Raw genomic sequence first — 19,841 nt, 5'->3', positions numbered from 1 at the left:
ATTTTAATTCATGTACTATTTAAGGTGTTATGTATTGCCATTTCACCCAGCTGCCATGTGGTTGGGGAACCCCGCACTCCATCATCAGCCTCTACTGTATGCCTTCTGCTCTGCATTAAAAAAAGACACACAGAGCTTGGGTCGTCTGCACAGGAAGAAAACAATTTTGGAGAACATTGGTCTTGAATATACTCAATGATTAAGTACTTGACGTATGAGGAAAGATTGAGTCAGTTAGGATTGTATTCACTGTAGTTTAGAAGAATGAGTGGGCAAGACAGGTTGGACATTCCTGATGATGGGGGAGTCCAGCACAGGAACCATATTTTAAGGACAAGAGGTACACCTTTAGGACTGCGATGAGGAGAAATTTTTTCAGAGAATGGTGAGCTGTGGAAGTCACTGCCACAGAAAGTAGTTGATGCTAAAACATTGTGTTTTCAAGAAGGGTCTAGATATAGCTCATGGTTCAAGGGACATGGGGAGAGGGCAGGTTTGGGGTATTGAGCTTGATTATCGGCCATGATCATAGCGAATGGTAGAATAGGCTGAAGAGCAAGGTGGCACAACTGCCTCAACAGTGCCAGGGGCCTGGGTTCAATTTCCCCCTCAGGCAACTGTCTGTGTTGAGTTTGCACATTCTCCCTGTGTCTGTGTGGGTTTCCTCCCACAGTCCAAAGATGTGCAGGCTTGGTGGATTGGCCGTGCTAAATTGTGTCTAGTGTTCAGGGATATGTAGATTAGGTGGGTTTGGTGAACAGGACTGAGTGGGATGCTCTGAGGGTTGGTGTGGACTTGTTGGGCCAAAGGACCTGTTTCCACACTGTAGGGATGCCATGTAAGGTCAAATGGTCTACTCCTGTTTCTATGACTCATTGTGGCAGATACTTTTGTAGATCCATAACCCTCTGAATAAATACATTTCTATTCCTCTCACTCCAGAATGACTGTTTCCTTATCTTGAGACTATGACACCTAGTTCGAGTTTCATCAGCTCAGAAAACCAGGCTTGTAACTGGAACTTCATACATTTCAATGAGATCACCTTTCATTCTTCAAAGAATATCTGTCCATTCTTTTAAATTTCTTCTTCATAAGTATTGCCAAACCCCTTGTAGGCTGTTTTAGAGACCTTTTCCTCCAACACAGTGTTCTGCCCTGTGACCAAACTGGCAGATGCAACCACAGTCTTGGTCCACCCACGTTGATTGGGATTCACCAGGCATCCTGGACCGTGGGCTGCCAGGATGTGGGTGGCAGTTTCACAATGAGGTATTTTGATTTTGAACTTTTTCTAACTTAAACTGCAGCGTTAACCCTTTCTGCACTGATTGTTTCTGTTAATTAATTAATTTGCAGTAGGTACAGCGCCATCTCATGGCCTCACACAGAAGTTGCTGTTGCTGTTGTAATGTCGGCACCTATCAACACACAATCCCACAATGTGATAATGAATTTAATGGAGTAAAAATTCATTCTGGGCAATTAAAGACGATGGATGATAACAGATCAGTTGTTTCATTCTCAGTGCCTTGTATTTAATTTCATTACAGTCAAGGGGACTAAGTATCATTCATGGTATACAACTGGCAGCCAGACATCTGAGATACAGTTCCACTCCAAATTATTTCAGTGAAGGTAGCTGTGATGGTAGTTATATATTAGTTTGGCGAGTTGTTCACATGGCAAGATGGGTATAGAATCAGGCATGAGGGATGCCAGAGGCATAGGGCTCGCAGTTAATGATGCACTTTTAGTAAGATACAGCGCAATATTTCTCTGTCTTGCCACAAGAATCCCTCCCAAAAAACTCAATGCAACTTCCACCAAAAGTAAGATTCCGCTTATTATCTGTACCTCAGTCTTTCTGTCTCACATACACACATACTGTGCTCCCCAACATTAACATGCATATACCTACACTCAGTCATATCCACCCCGTGAAGGGCAGAAGCTCTTTTGATCTTTCTCTCGTAACCCAGAGCACTAAATTGTGGTCCAAGCTGTCATGTATCACAAAACAAGTCCTGGATGCACACTGAATTGTGGAAATCCATCTCTCTGTTGTTGCTGGGTGAAATGTGGAACACACACTTCAATTTTTCTTTATCCACTTGTGGGACATGGGTATCACTGGCAGTCCAGCATTTATTGTCTATCCCTTGCTATCCTTGGACTGAGTGGCTTGCTAGGCCTTTTCAGAAGGTTGAAAGTTGAGAGTCAATGACATTGCTGCAGGTCTGTAGGCCAGATCAGGCGAAGATGACAGATTTCCTTCCCAAAGGGCATTAGTAAGCCATATGGGATTTTCTGACAATCAACAGTGATTCTTGGTTCCAAATATTTTTCTTTATTGAATTCAAATTCCACCATCTGCCATGGTAGGATTCGAACCCAAGTCCCTAGAACACTAGCTAAGCTTCTGCATTAACAGTCAAGCCATAATACCAGATTCCTAAACACCAGAACGATTAGAATTGGTCACCGCCCAGTTTCGATGTGTGGAGATTCTCTGCTTGTCTCTTGATTTCTAATCTGTCTGTTTCACTCCCTTTCTGAATTTTTCTGGTTCTTTGTATCTTTCCCCATGATTGCTGACCCATCTATCTCTGCCTATCTTTCTATCTTTCCCTCTATAGATCTTTGTCTCTTTGTTTCTATTTTTGTCTCTTTTTTTCCTCTCTCTCAGGACATGGTGACTAATGTTCTCTGTTTTATCCAGAGTGCTCTTTCTAATGAGCAAAAGTGGTTACCAGCCACCCAAGTTAAAGGATAAAGCAAAATGGTGAGTTTAATTCTGCATTTTTAAATTAGAATGTTTTCATGTAAGTAACTGAAAAAGTTAGTTTTTATTACTTCTTCAGTTTAACATGACTCCCAGTTTTCTGTTATGATTTGGGCTCTTTTTCACTATAGCTGGCTTGTGCAATGAACAAATGAGGAAACACACATTGAGTTCAGACTTGTCTACAATGTTTTGAGAGGGAGTGACCTCAGTGAGAATATTAGACCTGTTCTAGTTTAGTTAAAGAGCTAAGTTTTAAAGGAGCATCATGAAAAAAAGGAGTGGGTGGAGAAGCAGTGAGGCTTACTGAGGGAATTCTGGAGCCTAGGGCCTAAACAGTAGTGGAGCTATGGAAGTTGGGGATAGGCAAGCAGCCAGAATTGGATGAGCACAGCTATCTCAGAGAGTTATAGAACTGGAAGAGATTATGGACTTTCCTGAAACACCTTCCAGGTATTTAACTAGGACTTCACTTAGGCAGCCATTGGCTAAGCAAAAAACATTGTGCTAATCTAGGTGAATCTTTCTCAACTAATTTCACCCCATCAAGCTTGGGCTTGAGCCTTCTATGACAATTAGTGGTAACTGAATCAGCTGCTTCTCATAGAGACTGGAACCAAAGTCGTACTCTCAATCCATAAAGGTTCTCTGGTATAGATTCTCAGTCTAGCAGAAGTCTTGTGTAAACTTATGGGCTGGAGTCCAGAGCAATTTTGTTAAAGACTGATTCTGCGATTACCGAAATGGCCATGCATGTATCAACCTCCATTAGAACGGGTGACCATTTAACTAGAATTATTTTGATTGCTTTTAAGTTGTATGTTGCCAAGCAAATTCCAAACCAGATGTAGGTGGACTTTCCAGGGTATGCACTCATGAGGATGCTGGTCTACGAGTTCTCCTACACAATTCAGGCTGTGGGATTCTTTTGCTGTCCCGAGTCTGCATACGGTGGTTTGCTTGCCCTGATCCTGAAGAAAATATTAATCTTTTGGCTGGGACTTGGCTTTGTTTTGGGATTTTGCTGTGGGCTGACCTACAGTCCCTCTGTTCAGGATATGTCCTGAGTGAGGCTATACAACTGCCTTCACCTAAGTGGTGTTCCTCAAGTTCAGTTGAAGTAGCGATGGTGTCCACTTCCATCAGCTCCACTTGCTTCATTTTCCAATGAGAAAGCCAGATGTAGTGCCTGTTTGAAGTCTAGTTGAGCTTCAGCTATTGGATGCTTTTGTATGGTTACATCATTAATTCTACATACCAAATGGTCTCTCAGCATCTCATTAAGGGTTAGACGAAAGTCACATGCCTCTGCCAGTCATCTTCCCTAGTCAAAAATCCTGGTAAGGATTCCCCAGGTTCTTGAATTCCTGAGTAAACTGATAGCATCTCAAAATTAGAGGAAGCTCAGGGTCATAATATTTCTTAACTAAATCCATCCACTCTTGAAAGGTTTTCATATCTAATGCCTCAGGGAGAGTTAGACTCCTAATAACCAAAAAGGCTGTGGGTTCACAAGCTATCAGGAGAATTACTCATTGCTTTTCATCTGCCCCAATGTCATTTACCCAGGAAAAAAAAGCACATTCTTTCCACATGGCCCAATCTTTGATGGCAAGATTGAAAAAGGCAATCTTCCCAAATAATGACATGATGACAGAAGTGCTGACCCCCAACTCAAAGATGACTGTTGCCATTGAATTTCTTCCAGAGCATCCTTTTCTGTGGTTGCCACTCCATAGAGGCCAGTATCCCATCAGCAAGGCACCCTTTATCCACAATGTGGAGAGTCCTTGACACTGACCCAGCTCCCTTAGTGCCAGCTCTTTGAGTGAATAGAATGTCTGACACTCCTGTTTATATCTGATTATTACCAGGTTAACAGCCCCAAACAGAGAATTCATATTCTATGAGGTCACCTGGCCAGGCTCATTACAATCACTACAACCATGAGCTAACTTGTTATTGATGGGTGAGAGAGAAATGGACGGGGAAGAGGAGCTTCATGTTGTGTTCAAGAAAAAGAAAGCCAGGGTTAGCTTTACATTCCAGAATTGTCTGAGTCTAGTGACTGGTTTTGGCAGGGGTAGATTACGATCTGATACTGCCTGATGTGGTACAGCTATATGTGATGTAAACGTATACCAGATATCTCTCTGATGAAGGGTCTAGGCCCGAAATGTCAGCTTTTGTGGTCCTGAGATGCTGCTTGGCCTGCTGTGTTCATCCAGCTTCACACTTTATTACCAGATATGTTGTTTGGACTTGAGGGAATGGAAATAGGGGTCATACTTGGAAGAATCAACTGGAAGACACAGGGGATTAGAGCTTGTGATGGCTGTGGACGAGAAATTTTGAATGAGCTGATACAGGTCTTTGAAATTATGAAATGGTTTTTTGGAGTGAATATGGATGAGACATTGTGGGGAATACCAAACTTAGGCATTTTCAATACATGACAAACCCCTGATAAACCCAACAGAGAGAAATGTATAGAAGGATATGTTGACAGCATTGGATGAAGAGGGATGGATGGAAGCACACGGAGCACCAGTCTGGCACAGGCCAATGAGTTTGGGGTGGGGAGTGGGGAGGGTGAAATATTGACTTTTGATTAAGGGAGACAGAAGTTGTGACCTTTGCTGTCTTCTCCCTCAGGAGTGCGACATTCCACAATTTTGCCAAGTTGACATTAACAAAGAATCCAAAAAAGAGGCCAGCCGCCAGCAAGATGCTAACGGTAAGTACAACCAAGAACTAGTGCTGGGATTTGGAGCCTGAGTGGATTTGCAACATTAGGCTATAGTCACACATCAACACAACTGCACATTCCTAGCTGGTATCTGTTGGTTACAGTCTGGGCCACAATCTGATCCTTTCGCTTTGACAGTAAACCCCATCCTTGCCCTGTTGCTGGCACTGTGAAAGGACACATTGCAGGTGGAACTAAATCACAATCCACTGCAGCACCGAATGCCCTCAAGTAAAACTTTAGGCCCGTTATTCACTTACTATGATAGGCAGGGAAGAACTCTGAACCTTAAATATGTTTAACTGTCAACAAAGTCTTGTGGCAGACAGAAGGTGAGGGTGTACTGACTTCCCAACTCTGTTGCCTTACTGTCTGGAGTAAGTGCATTTTTAAAAATGAAGATATGTATATGTTTTTAACTCTTGTGTGGTCAATTCAAATAATGAGCAGAAGCTCTCATGGGTGTAAATAAAGATGATTCTTTGTTCATGAATTCAACCCAAAAAGCTAACTCTACGTCACACATTCAGCAATCACATCAACACATAAAAGGAAATATACAAGAAGTGCACTTCCACAAATCATGAACCAATGGGTAGTAAGTTATTCACATGTTTGGCTTGTCTTAGGAGAAGCATACTTTGGAGGCCAGGTGAAGAAAGTGTTTTCACTCCTGAAGGGTAATCTAGATGGATTCAATTGCCAAAGTCCATATTAGGATTATTGCAGAATTCCTTCGAAAAGATGAATTTTCACCAGGTCCTGAAGTTAGTTATTTGTGACTAGTTACCACGTCAGGTTTCTGTACTGATATACTTGAAAAGGAACAAGCTTGATAACTTTCTGCTGCTGTCTTTGCAGTTGCTGTTCATAAACTAATTGGTGTCCTCCATTGGTTTCTGGAGTGAAGATTTTTATCTGCAGTCAATTTCAGACTCATGATCAACAGTTCTGTTATCCACTCAGAATGATTTGAAGTTAAGATCAATTAGTATACAGGGGAGAAAAGATGGTGGTCATTCAGACTGACTTATGATTCAATTGGCTTCTCAAGCTCTCATTGTTGAGTTTAAAAGGACAAGACGGAGTGATTGTAATGAGGTCAGCCCTCAGAGAATATGAGTTTCCTGATCGGACCAGATTGACAGCCCCAATCAGAGAGCCCTGGTTGACAGATAAGAACAGGAGGGTCAGACATCCTGTGGAGCTGGATGAACACAGCAGGCCAAGCAGCATCTCAGGAGCACAAAAGCTGACGTTTTGGGCCTAGACCCTTCATCAGAGGATCTGATGGAGGGTCTTCACCTGATGAAGGGTATAGGCCCGAAACATCAGTTTTTGTGCTCCTGAGATGCTGCTTGGCCTGCTGTGTTCATCCAGCTCCACACTTTGTTATCTTGGATTCTCCAGCATCTGCAGTTCCCATTATCTCTGGGTCAGACATCCTGTTCATTCTGACAACTGGCTCTGAGGGAGCTGGATTGATGTCAAGAACTCTCCATATGTAAATAAATGGTGACCTTGTGATGGGATAATGGCCTCTGTGGAGCTACTTCAGGAGACAGTAAGTATAAAAGTCCGTAGATTTTCAATTTTGGGTAAATACATCAATGACAGCAGGTGCGAATTCCACAAATGGGTTTCATCTTGGTATGTTCCCAACTATGGTCATTCAATTGAGAACTATCAGAGACGTGAGGCAGTTTTGTGCAGAAATTTCCAATGTTACCTGACCCTTGGTAACCTTTTGATATCCTTTTATAAAAGAAAGGGCAGTTCCAGAAATTTCTAACCTGAATACTGTCCTTGTTTAAAGTTACAAATATGACATGTCTTTACCAGACATGAAATCTATTCAAAAAAAATCTATGAATTACAGCAAACAACTCATAACTAAAACTATAGCAAAGATTTCTTATAAAAGTAGGGTGATTTCACCAAGAATAAGTAGAAGATAGCTATGTAATAGAAATCCGGTGCCTAAGATCAATTCCAGTTATTTATATCAATGTGGTCTCCAAGTATGACTGATGGGGAATTTACCCAACATTTCTATTCTGGCTATGAATATTGTTGTCTCTATATGCAACCCATTACAGACTTCCAAAGAGTTTGGCAGACTGATGACAAATTAAGGAAATTTATCAGAGTGGCCTTGGGAATGAAGGACTTCAGTGATTCAGAGAGATGAGAAAAATCAAGATTGTTCTCCTGAGAACAAAGATGAAGGGAGGATTTGTTGCAGACATTTAAAATTATGAAGGCTTTTGAGAAATGGATTAAGAAACTATTTCCACTGGTAGGGCAGTCAGAAAACGGACAACACATATTTAAGATGGTTGGCAAAGAAAATGGGAGAGGGCAGTTTGCTTTACACAGTGTGTTGTTTTAATCTGGAATACGCTGAATGAAAGGAAGGGGAAAGCTGACTTAATGAAAACTTTCAAATGGCAACTGGATAAGTTTAAAGTTCAAATCTGAAATTTATAAACTTGCATATCTCTCTTTCAATCTCACAATCTCTTCCTTGCTCTTTAATTCTCTTCACTTCTCATGCTCTCCCTCCACTTTGTTCATTTTCTTGCCTCTTTCTTTCACCATCGCTCTTGCTCCCTTTCTCCCCACTCTGTTTGACTTGGTTTCACTTTCCTTTAGCACCAGTTTGTGGCACAGCCTGGTCTTAGCCGGGTCCTGGTTCATGAATTAATCGACAAGCTGAGGAATCCAGAGAAACACACCAGCCTCCAAGAGTTGGACGAAGATGACCTTGAGGTACGTTACGCTGTGAGTACCTCTGCTTTACCTCCCCCTTACTGTTGGGGACCAAGGTGGGGGGAGCATTAACTTGGCTAAATATTGGGCCACAAGGATTAGAACAGAAACCTGCCCACTTACTGGGAGCTGGGGCACTTAGGCCTCCTTTTAGGGTCACAAAATAGTATGGGGCCTCTTTCTCCCACTGGGACTGAGGGAATTTCAAGCCTTTCTCTTACTGGTATAAGGGAAAGTGCAGGCCTTGTTTGGATTGGGATTGGGAGATCTGCAGGACTGCTCCCCACAGATTGGAGAATCTATAGAACTTATTCTTATTTGGGAATGAAAGTGCAGGAAAATGGGAAAATCCAGTTATGATCCAGCAATACTTCAGAAGAAATGTACTGATTCTACTGGTGCCCCATTTTGAAGTAAACAAAACAAACCAGACCAGTGTGTCTCATTTCCCAGTTTTACCAATCTTTCTCCTTCTCTTGGAATTTGGAAAAGTCTTCTGGGATTGCGAAGTCCCTACAGCGTGGAAACAGGCCCTTTGGCCCAACAAGTCCACACCGCCCCTTGAAGTATCCCACCCAGACCCATCCCCCTATAACCCACACACCCCTGAACACTATGGGCAATTTAGCATGGCCAAACCACCCTAACCTGCACATCTTTGGTCTGTGGGAGGAAACCGGAGCTCCCCAAGGAAACCCACGCAGACACGGGGAGAATGTGCAAACTCCACACAGACAGTCGTCCGAGGTGGGAATCGAACGTGGGTCCCTGGTGCTGTGAGGCTGCAGTGCTAACCACTGAGCCACCGTGCCGCTCCAACTGAAATGTGTCGAGATAACAAGGTGTAGAGTTGGATGAACACAGCAGGCCAAGCAGCATCAGAGAAGCAGGAAGGCTGACGTTTCCGGCCTTGGCCCTTCACCGAAACGTCAGCCTTCGGGCTCCTCTTATGCTGCTTGGCCTGCTGTGTTCATCCAGCTCTACACTTTGTTATCTCAGATTCTCCAGCATCTGCAGTTCCTACTATCTCTGAAATGTGTTGAGGCAGTTTACAGTGAACAAACTTGATACAGTCTGCCTATATTTGCTAACAGTTGCTAACCCCATTCCCTGACACACATCCCAGAGGTACATCCACTCAAAGTCCAGTTAATAATGCTTTCTGCTTTGTTGTGCTTTTAACCCTAAATCATTGTTAGCAAAAAGGCAGGGAATTCACCAGTCCTTTTTTACCATCCAAGAATGGGAGAGTATCTATCCTGAGAACATGTGAAGCAGTACATAGAGGGCTATACTCTGTATCTGACAGTAATGAGTACCTGGTGAAGCAAATGAGATATTGGTTCTTGCCCTCACTCTCTGATCCTTTCACCTCTCCACAGCCGCCTCCTGCTGTCCCACGTAGGATTCACTCAACTAATCGGCATTCAAAAGCAGAGAGAACAAGCTCAGAAATAAAGCGTAAGTCTCAAAGCTTCCTTGAAAATTGATTCATCAGAATATCAGCTCTCTGCTCAGTCCCAGCTAGCAGTTTAGTTCAGTAAAAATGGACTACAGATTCTGTTTGTGCTAAAGCTCACCTAGAGAATCTGAATTGCTCTGGCTGCACTTTTATTTTCATGTCTGTGACCGCAGCTTTTAAAAGAAAGTAATTGAAGGGCATATTGATGTGGTTAGATGGAGGGGTGGGAGGAGGATGGTATGGAACAAAAACATCAGCATAGTTACAACGAAGAAGGGTCTAGGTCCGAAGCGTCAGCCTTCCTGCTCCTCTGATGCTGCTTGGCCTGCTGTATTTATCCAGCTCTACGCCTTGTTTCCTCAGATTCTCCAGCATCTGCAATTCCTACTATTTCATCAGCATAGATATGTTGGGTCACATGGCCTGTTTCCATGCTGTACACCATTTGTAATATGTTTGATTGGAACCCATTTATTTTCTACACTGGGGCTCGAAACTGATTCCAACCATGCAGAGGCCTTATGGAAATTCCTGCCCTGCACGGAGACCCAAAATGCCAAGGGTGGGAGTCCAGCCCTCAAAAAAAGCACTTTCTTCCAGCAAGCCTTCCACCACTGACCCCAAGAGAACTCCAGTCACAGCTGTCTTGCTGGTTCTTATAAGGCAGTGAGACCAAGGTAGACAAAAGAAGTGGCTTAGCCTGTTCCCCTGTAAGATTTCCACATGGGCCATAAGACATAGGAGTGGAAGTAAGGCCATCTGGCCCATCGAGTCCACGCCGCCATTTAATCATGGCTGATGGGCATTTCAACTCCACTTCCCTGCACTCTCCCCGTAGCCCTTGATTCCTTGTGAGATCAAGAATTTATCAATTTCTGCCCTGAAGACATTTAACGTCCCGGCCTCCACTGCGCTCCTTGGCAATGAGTTCCACTGGCCCACCACACTCTGGCTGAAGAAATGTGTCCTCATTTCCGTTTTAAATTTACCCCTCTAATTCTAAGGCTATGCCCACGGGTCCTAGTTTCCCCACCTAATGGAAACAACTTCACAGCATCCACCCTTTCTAAGCCATACATGATCTTGTATGTTTCTATTAGATCTTCTCTCAACCTTCTAAACTCTAATGAATACAATCCCAGGATCCTCAGCCATTCATCGTATGTTAAACCTACCATTCCAGGGATCATCCACGTGAATCTCTGCTGGACATGCTCCAGTGCCAATATGTCCTTCCTGAGGTGTGGGGCGCAAATTGGGACACTGTATTCTACATGGGGCCTAACTAGAGCTTTATAAAGTCTCAGAAGCACATCGCTGCTTTTATATTCCAACCTGCTTGAGATAAACGACAACATTACATTCACTTTCTTAGTCACAGACTCTACCTGCAAGTTAACTTTTAGAGAATCCTGGACCAACACTTCCAGATCCCTTTGTACTTCTGCTTTACGGATTTTCCCACTGTTTAGAAAATAGTCCATGCCTTTATCCTTTTTTCTGAAGTGCAAAACCTCGCATTTGCTCACGTTGAATTTCATCAGCCATTTCCTGGACCACTCTCCTGAACTGTCTAAATCTTTCTGCAGCCTCCCCAACTCTTCAGTACCACCTGCCTGTCCACCTATCTTCGTATCGTCGGCAAACTTCGTCAGAATTCCCCCAGTCCCTTCATCCAGATTATTAATATATAAAGTGAACAGCTGCAGCCCCAACACTGAACCCTGCGGGACACCACTCGTCACCGGTTCCCATGGAGGTGGGATAAAGGCTGGAGTCTCAGGGCAGAAAAAACCAATGTCATGGTGGGAGGCTGTACTGAATCCTTACCACAAGCTTCCTCCACTTAATTTGTGTTGTCAGTGAAAGAAAAACAGCATGAGAAAGTGGTAGTGGACTTCAGTTCAGGTTTGTTCCATGTGATTTGAAACTGTAAGATACTTTGTACTCTGATCAAATTCCTCCAGCAAAAAACAATGGTCTGGAGCAAGGAGATTTTAAACCACTGACAAAAAAAAATGAAAACTTTTTTAAACTCACTGAGTTATGATGATCTGGAATGTGTGCCTGGCAGGTCAGTGGAAACAGCTTCAATAGTAACTTCCAAAATGGAATTAGATAAATATTTGAAAAGGAAACATATTTAAAGTGTTCTGGAACAAGGGCACCAATTGGCTAGTACTTGGAATAGGCATTAGGGACTGAATGATCTCCTTCTATGCTCTATGATTCTATAATTGGATGGAAGAATGATAGGAAGTTCCCAGCTCAGCTCTGTCTAGAACCAATTCACAAAGTTCCCTTTAATAGAAAAATGATGATTATCAGCGATGTGGGGTTGTAGGTGGCAGGGGTAGTCAACCTGCTGAGTCCTTATAGAAAATAAGAGGATATATTCTGCATGGAGCAAATGGAGAACCAGCAGGAAAGCAATCTCGGCATCCAGAGACCTGGACTAATTTCTTTGCGATATGAGTTCAGATCCCATGTTGTAGCTGAGGAAACTTACATTCAGTGGTTTAACAAATCTAGAATAAAAAGCAAATCATTGAAGTATCTGTTTGGTTTTTAAGCCCATCTAATTCACTGATGTCCTTCAAGGCAGGAAATTTGCCACTCTTTCCTGCTTAGTTTGTGACCAACAGTAATGTGGTTTTTTCTGGACTGTCCTCCAAAATAGATTAGTATGCCACTCAGTTCATGGGCAACAAAAGCTGACCTCACTCATCATGTCCGTGCCAATGTTTTAAAAGTGAAAAAAAATCTCTCACATCCTTAGGGGATTTGAAATCAGGCCAGTAGCAGGGAATTGGTTTAAACAACAGTTTGAATTGTGGCATTTTTTGAGTTTGTTACCAAGGTGGATATGCAAAACTTTGACCAGTTTCAGTGACAGCTACTGCAGAACTCAGCAAATTTAGTGAAGGACATCAGCTTAATGAAGTATAACTGGCCCTTATGAACTTGATGGTTTCTGACAATGTGACAATATTTTCACAGTTCACAAGATTCAGTTTGAACAAGCCATACAGAGGGAAGAATCCTGGCAGAATAAGGTGAGGTGTTCCGTGACATTACCTTGGTCAACTTGGAGCCACCCAGGAGAAAATTTTCTTTACCTTTGGCCCCACCAAGTGATGCACACAGCAAGAGGCACAGTTACAGTGAATGGAGCAATGAGGGGCACATCGAGAGCAGAAATTCGTGTTTGTACAGTTAGGAGGTCCTAGCATGCCTTAACTGTTGTAATATTGATAACACAAGGGCCAGTTTATTCACAGAAAGATCCCACAGACACCAAATATGAAACTGGCTGTTTTTGATTGAGGTATAAATATTTTCCCAGGTCACTGGGAACTCCTCTGCTCCACTTCAAAATTACTCTGTGGAATTGTTTGCCTCCACCTGGGAGGTTAAACGTGGTCTCAGCTTAACGTGTCTTTGGAACGACACCACCACCTACAGTGTGGCATTCTCTCAGTATGCAGCTGGAGTTTTGTGCTCAGGTTCTTGAGGCAGTACTTGAACCTAAAACTTTTTGATGTAGTGGCGAAAGTACTAAACATTGAGCCATGGTTGACTTGCTTATGTGGCACCCTGAATTGTTCTAATATGCATTATGTCCCCTGTACAGAAGGGGAGTCGGTTTGGGGGAGGAGGCTGAGGTCCTCCTTGATCCAGGGGTGGGTGACACCAGGATTCACCTCACAGTCCCATTTACCCTCTCTGACCCCACACAGTGCAATGTGACTTCAGACAATTCTCTACTCCTCTTTGATTCCACACTGTCTGAATTTCTTTCCCCATTGTATCTAAATTATTTTGTTGCCTTGACACACAGTCTGACTGTGACACAACGATGGGTGCTGTTCAGGTCTCCTTCTGTAAGTAGCTGAGACAGTCGAGTCAGGGACATAGTATTTAACAATCAGATGGTGACTCTCCGCTGGATTTATTCTCTTCATCTAGGATCAGTCCGTGGAGCAGAATTCAGTTTCCTCACAGTGCATGTCTGGTTCTGGGAGGAGGGACAGGTGAGTCAATCATCTTCAGCGTGGCTATGAACCATTTAAAGAACTGACTGAATATGCATGTTTGTGTCTCTGTGTGAGTACAAGTGTCGGTGCATGTGTTTATTTTTCAGTATTTTTAAATGTGTGTGCGTGAGCTTATTTGTGACTGCATGTTTGTGTATATGCATATGTTTACATGTCTATTACACATCCATGCAGTTTATATATATATGCATATATTCATGTATGTATGTTCATGCTTGTGTTCACATGTGCATGCAAAAGTTAACATATGCATGTATGCCTGTTTACATGTATATTAATGAGTTCACATTACTTGAGCAAATATGTGTCTTTACCTGTCTGTTCATATGTGCTTGCATGTTCCTAGTATTGGAGATGGCACTGATGACTATAGACTGGGGAGGGGAATCATATGTGGCAGAAATAAGCAAGTAAAACTCAAGGTTGATTTTGTTTGTCCACAGGGAGAAGCAGTCGGATTCAGATGATGATTATGACGATGTTGCTGTGTAAGTGGAAGCTCCTATGTCAAAGAGTCTGGTGTCCATGGCACATATGGGAGCCAGTCATTAACTGATCACCTTCCCCATTTAAATAAGGCAAACCAAGTTCTGACAACCAGACTGGGGGCATCTGTCTTAACAATGTCCACTGGGAATGCCTTAGCTCTATCAGCCTCTGCTGAGGCTAATACAGCAAGGGATATCATGATTTTACAGCCCCCTAACCAGACTATGCCCCAGTTTTAAACAACAAGGACTCCTGGTTGAAAATTGTCTGTCCACTGCTCTGTCAGATGCTGGGAATGGTCTGCATAGTGGCCCTGCTGGCTGATCTGGAGCATTCAATATTTCGTCAGTTGCTACGACAATCGTTGAAATTTTCAGATGTTTGTGTTGCTTTCCTTGATCATCCCTTCAGAAAGTTACCACCAGTTGACTCCATCTGGACACAATTCCTGACCTAGGTCTGCCGTAAAATGGTCAAGACCAGAGGGTACGACAAAAGGTCTGTGATACCAATGGAGAGATACCAAGGGCAGGAGGCTAACTTGAAGTGAAGAGCTTGTGGACTGGGCTCCAGGAGTAAGGTCATCCCCTGCCGGGAGCAGCTTTGGGCACAAACCCTGAATTCTGGATGTGGACTTTTTCTGACAGCCCCTCAACATCGAATACATTCTTCTCTCGGTTCATGCATCGCCCCTGTGGGTGGTGCCTATCTCTGTGAGTCTCTTCCAGTCAGGTCTCAGTGTGTCCCAATCTGTTTCTGTCTCTTTCTCTCTCCCTCTATTAGTCTTAGACCGTATGTCTCTTGGTCAGGAGTGTCAAAAACAAATGGAGAGTGGGAACTGGCACCAGTAGGTGTGGTATTGTGCACTGCCTACTGGTTTCCAGTACCAGTTGTACCCCACTCCAGGACAAGGCATTTACAGAAAGTACAGATTGGACGTGCAATCGCCACCTACCGAAGTGACAGATATCTTGTTAAATTAATTAGAAGATCAATGATCAAGATGCTGCCTTGACCTCTCAGAATCAGGAGGCAAGTAACTGTTTGGAGGCTGCACCCCAGTTACAAATTGGGGTGCATCACTGTGACCTTGGGGCCAACCCACTCACCCTGCCTACACAGCTACATGTGGGCTGCACATCTTCTTATGAAGTCCACGACACTGGACCAGCAGTAAGGGCCATTTTTAATTTCAAATTTCTTACATGTGCTGAAAGGACAGCTCAAGATGGCGATTTCCTTTCACTTACCAAACTGAAGCTCCTTTTGTATGATGGGATGGTTTCCTATTGGCTGAGCAGTTTTTTGAGAATCAGCATGTGGCCTCTGGTCACTATTTGACCAGTCCAGGAAACATTGATTTGTGTGACCGCTCCCAGCTCTATGCAGTGTCAGAATCCCTATGTGTTCCTGAGGTCAGGATGCAACCCAAAATGGAAAATTAAGCCTGCTGCTCTCCTTGTAACGCCTCAGTTTAACATCTTTATCTAAAATCTCACGAGAAATCAGTCTATTTTGACAAAAATAGTGCCTGAACTACCTTTGTGGATGTGACTGATATCTCGGCCTGTGTGACACATCACTAGGCCAGCACTGGTGCTGAGTGGGTATGTGCAGGTGTTTTTGAGGTTAATCTTATTCTTTGATCTATGGCAGACTGACGGGGACACTGCGGGATGACATCCCACCACCATTACCCCCCAAGGTGAGTGGCACTTTATACTGTCCAAATCCCTTAAGGAGCTAAATACAAGCTTGTGGGAAGAGAATGGTTGGTTGGAAATGGAGGATGGGGATTGGGAAAATTTCAAATCTGAGCATTTCAAATGAAGATTAATCATAAATTCCAATTAATTGTAAATTGAACTGTCAGAAATAAATAGAACTCTGTCTTTGCAGTTTAACTGTTAGAAGTTTCAAGATTGTTTGCAGACTAAGTGAAATGTTCTCTATTGTCTGGTGACTTTTCACTCACTGATGAATCACCCAATCTAGCCAACATAATGCTGTCAGAGTGAAGATGGGAGGCTGTGTCAACTAATTTAGACCTGACCGGCTGCCATCATGTTACAAATTATGCTAAAAAATTTGGGTAAAATGTTGTCTTTTTTCCTGGAGAATGAATATCCTGAAAAGAAAAATCAGAGCATTCTGTGAACAGTGACCATAATTCCATAAATTTTAAGTTACTTATGGATAAAGATAAGAATACTTCTCTGGTAGGAGTACTAAACTAGAGGAAAGCTAACTACAACAATATTAGGCAGTAACTAGGAAATATAGACTGCAGGTAACTGGGGTTGATGGTAAATCCACATCTGTCATGTGGAAATCTTTTAAAGGTCAGTTAAGTACACTGTGAAAGTGAAGGATAAGGATGGCAAGATTTGGGAACTTCAGATGACAAAAGAAATTGTGAGCTTAGTCAGAAAGAAAAAGGAAGCACATATAAGATTTAGAAAGTTGAAGACAGACAGAGCCCTCAAACAATATAAAGAAAGCAGGAAACAACTTAAACATGGAGTTAGGAAGGCTAAAAGGGCCAAGAATTATCATGGCAAACAGATTAAAGAGAATCTCAAAGCTTTTTATGAGTACGTAAGAATCGAAACGATAGGGAAACGGAAGGTTCACTCAAGGACAAAGGAGGAAATTTGTGTGTAGAGGTGGAGGATATGAGTAAGGTCCTTATTGAATACTTTGCACTGGCATTTACAAAAGAGAACAAACTGGTGGATGGTGAGTCGAGAAATGAGTATGTTGATATTCTGAGGCATGTCAATATAAAAAGGGAGGTTTTGGGTATTTTGAAAGTCATTAAGGTAGATAAGTCCCCAGGATCTGATGGGATCTATCCCAGAATATTGAGGGAGGTAAGTGAGGAAATTCCTGGGGGATTTTGTGTGAAATCTTTGTGTCCTCTTTAGTCACAGGAGAGGTCTCAGAGGACTAAAGAATAGCCAATATTGTTCTGTTGTTTAAGAAGGGAAACAGGAATAAGATGAGAAATTACAGGCCTGTTTGCCTTATGGCAGTGGTAGGAAAATTACTGGAGATTCATAGGATCAGGATTTATTTGGAAAAGTATGAATTTATTGGTGACAGGTAGCATGGCTTTGTGTGGAGGGGGTTATATCTCACAAACATGATTGAGTTTTTTGAGGAAGTGACAAAGATAACTGAGAGCAGAGTGTTATGTGTTGTCTACATGGACTTTAGCAATGCCTTTGATAAGGTCTGTCATGGCAGGCTGATACAGAAGGTAAAGTCTCATGCAGCCCGCAATGATCTGATAAGATGGGTACAGCTGGCTTGGTCATAGAAGATGGAGAGTAGCAGTGGAAGGGTATTTTTCTGACTGGATATTTGTGACCAGTGGTGTTCCAAAGAGATCAGTGCTAGGATGCCTTAAGAAGTATTAACGACAGAGAGATCTGGTAATACAGGTCCACAGTTTCCTGAAAGTGGTAAAGCAAATGGAATAGATGATCAAGAAGGTGTATGGCATGCTTGCCTTCTTTGGTCGGGGCATAACGTATAAAAATTGGCAATTCCTGTTGTTTGTAATATATATAAATCTTCTAGAAAAGAATGTAGATAGTCTGACTAGTAAGTTTGCAGACAGCACAGGTTGGGGAGCTGCGGATAGTGAGGAGGATTACCAGAGGACACAACAGGATTTAGACAGATCAGAGACTTGGGTGCAGAATTGGCAGTTGGAATTTAATCTGGACAAATGCAAGTTTGTAAGGTCTAATGCAGGAGGGAAGTAAGTGGCAGAACTTTTGGAAGCATTAACACAGAAAGGAAGCTAGTAGTGCAGGTTCACAGTTCCCTGAAAATGGCAATGCACATGGATAAGGTGATCAAAAAGGTGTAAAGCACAGTGTTCAAGGCACAGAGTATAAAAATTGGCATGTCATGTTGCAGCTGTAAGGCCACATCTGGAATATTGCACATAGTTCTGGCTGCCACACTACCAGAAGAATGTGGAGGCTTGGAGAGGTTACAGCAAAGGATTATAAGTATGTAGCCTAGTTTGAATGGCATGAGGAGAGCCTGACAAGGTCCTTCATGGCAGGCTGATACAGAAGGTGAAATCACCTACAATTGTGACGAGCCGGTGAAATGGGTGCAGCTGGCTTGTCATCGAAGACAGAGTAGCAATAGAAGGGTGTTACTCTGACAGGGCATCTGTGACTAGCGGTATTTAGCAGAGATCAAAGCCGAGACCCCTGTTCTCTGTAATATATATGTGATTTGAAAGAGCTGTGAGGACAGATTGGACGAACTCGGTTTGTTTTCACTTGAGCATCGGAGGCATGGGGCGATCTGATAGAGGTTTACAGAATTATGTTGGAGTCTTTTTCCCAGTGTAAGATAAAAGAAAGAAAGTTGTAAGGAGCTATGTGACAAGTTTTTTTACAGAAGGTGGGGTTAAGTGACAGAGGAGGTGGTAGAAGCTGATACAATAGCAACGTTTAAGAGGCATCTTGACAGATACATGAATAGGCAAGGAATAGAGGGATATGTATCATATAGAGGCAAAGGATTTTCATTTTTAGAAGGGCATCATGTGTTGGTGCAACTTGGTGAGCCAAAGGGTGTGTTCCTATGCTGTACTGCTCTTTGTTCTGAGTCAGACGTCACCGTGGCTCAGTGGTTAACACTGCTGCCTCACAGCGCCAGGAACCTGGGTTTGATTCCACTCTCAGGCAACTGACTGTGTGGACTTTGCACCTTCTGCCTGTGTCTGTGTGGGTTTCCTCCCACAGTCCGAAGATATGCAGGCTTGGTGGATTAGCCATGGGCAATGAATGGTTACAGGGATATGTTAGGGTGGGGAAGAGGTTGGGTCTGGGTGGGATGCTCTTTGGCGGGTAGTGTGAACTCAATGGGCTGAATGGCCTGCCTCCACACTGTAGGGATTCTATGAAATAGCTGTTAGTGTTGAACAGAGAAGGCATTGGATCAGAAAAAGGACATTCAGTCCCTTGGGTTGGCTCTGTCACTTAGTGGGATCATGGCTGATCTGAATCTTAGCTCTATCAAGTTCCCTTGGTTCTGTAACATTCAATATCCTTATCAAACAAAAAAATCTGTCAATCTGAATTTTGGAATTTTCAATTCATTCCCAACCCTCGATAATTTTATGGGTTCTAAACTTCCACCATCCTTTTGCGAAGAACTGCTTTCTGCCATCATCCCTAGCTTTAAATTTTAAGATTGTGGCTTCTTGTTCTGTACTCCTCCAATAGCATTAATTGATCGATGTGATCAAAAGAAATGATCCCTGCTGGGTTTTCATATCTTTACTTTTGTTATGTGGTTGGTATTCTGATTGTAAGGTGACACTGTTACATGTAGACTGTGTTAGGAACATCTAGGGGTGTAGGCCCCTTTCTGGACCATGCACCCATGGAGATGGTTTTTAAAGCTGATCTGCCTCTCCAAGGTCAATACATAGATCCTGGGGTACAATCATCCAGAGCCAAGATTCAGCCGATCACCAGTATAAAGAGAACG

At 42.9% G+C, this 19,841-nt stretch overlaps 1 protein-coding gene across 3 annotated transcripts in view; it reads left to right on the top strand.

Moving 5' to 3' along the window:
* LOC125447837 (mitogen-activated protein kinase kinase kinase kinase 5-like) overlaps positions 1-19,841 on the top strand; it is a 119,403-nt gene that overhangs the window by 71,033 nt on the left and 28,529 nt on the right. For 2 of the 3 annotated variants that reach the window (XM_048522612.2, XM_048522610.2), the window contains exons 10-17: positions 2,723-2,785; positions 5,441-5,522; positions 8,190-8,318; positions 9,689-9,767; positions 12,769-12,824; positions 13,738-13,802; positions 14,270-14,314; positions 15,972-16,020. In XM_048522612.2, the coding sequence (XP_048378569.1) occupies positions 2,723-2,785; positions 5,441-5,522; positions 8,190-8,318; positions 9,689-9,767; positions 12,769-12,824; positions 13,738-13,802; positions 14,270-14,314; positions 15,972-16,020 (568 nt within the window). The remainder of the gene's footprint in view (positions 1-2,722; positions 2,786-5,440; positions 5,523-8,189; positions 8,319-9,688; positions 9,768-12,768; positions 12,825-13,737; positions 13,803-14,269; positions 14,315-15,971; positions 16,021-19,841) is intronic. The other variant, XM_048522611.2, reaches the window with a different exon arrangement.

The sequence above is a fragment of the Stegostoma tigrinum genome, chromosome 39 (genome assembly GCF_030684315.1).
Source record: "Stegostoma tigrinum isolate sSteTig4 chromosome 39, sSteTig4.hap1, whole genome shotgun sequence".
Taxonomy (NCBI): domain Eukaryota; kingdom Metazoa; phylum Chordata; class Chondrichthyes; order Orectolobiformes; family Stegostomatidae; genus Stegostoma; species Stegostoma tigrinum.
Note: the sequence above shows the minus strand (reverse complement) of the source record. Positions and strands in the feature narration are given on the sequence as shown.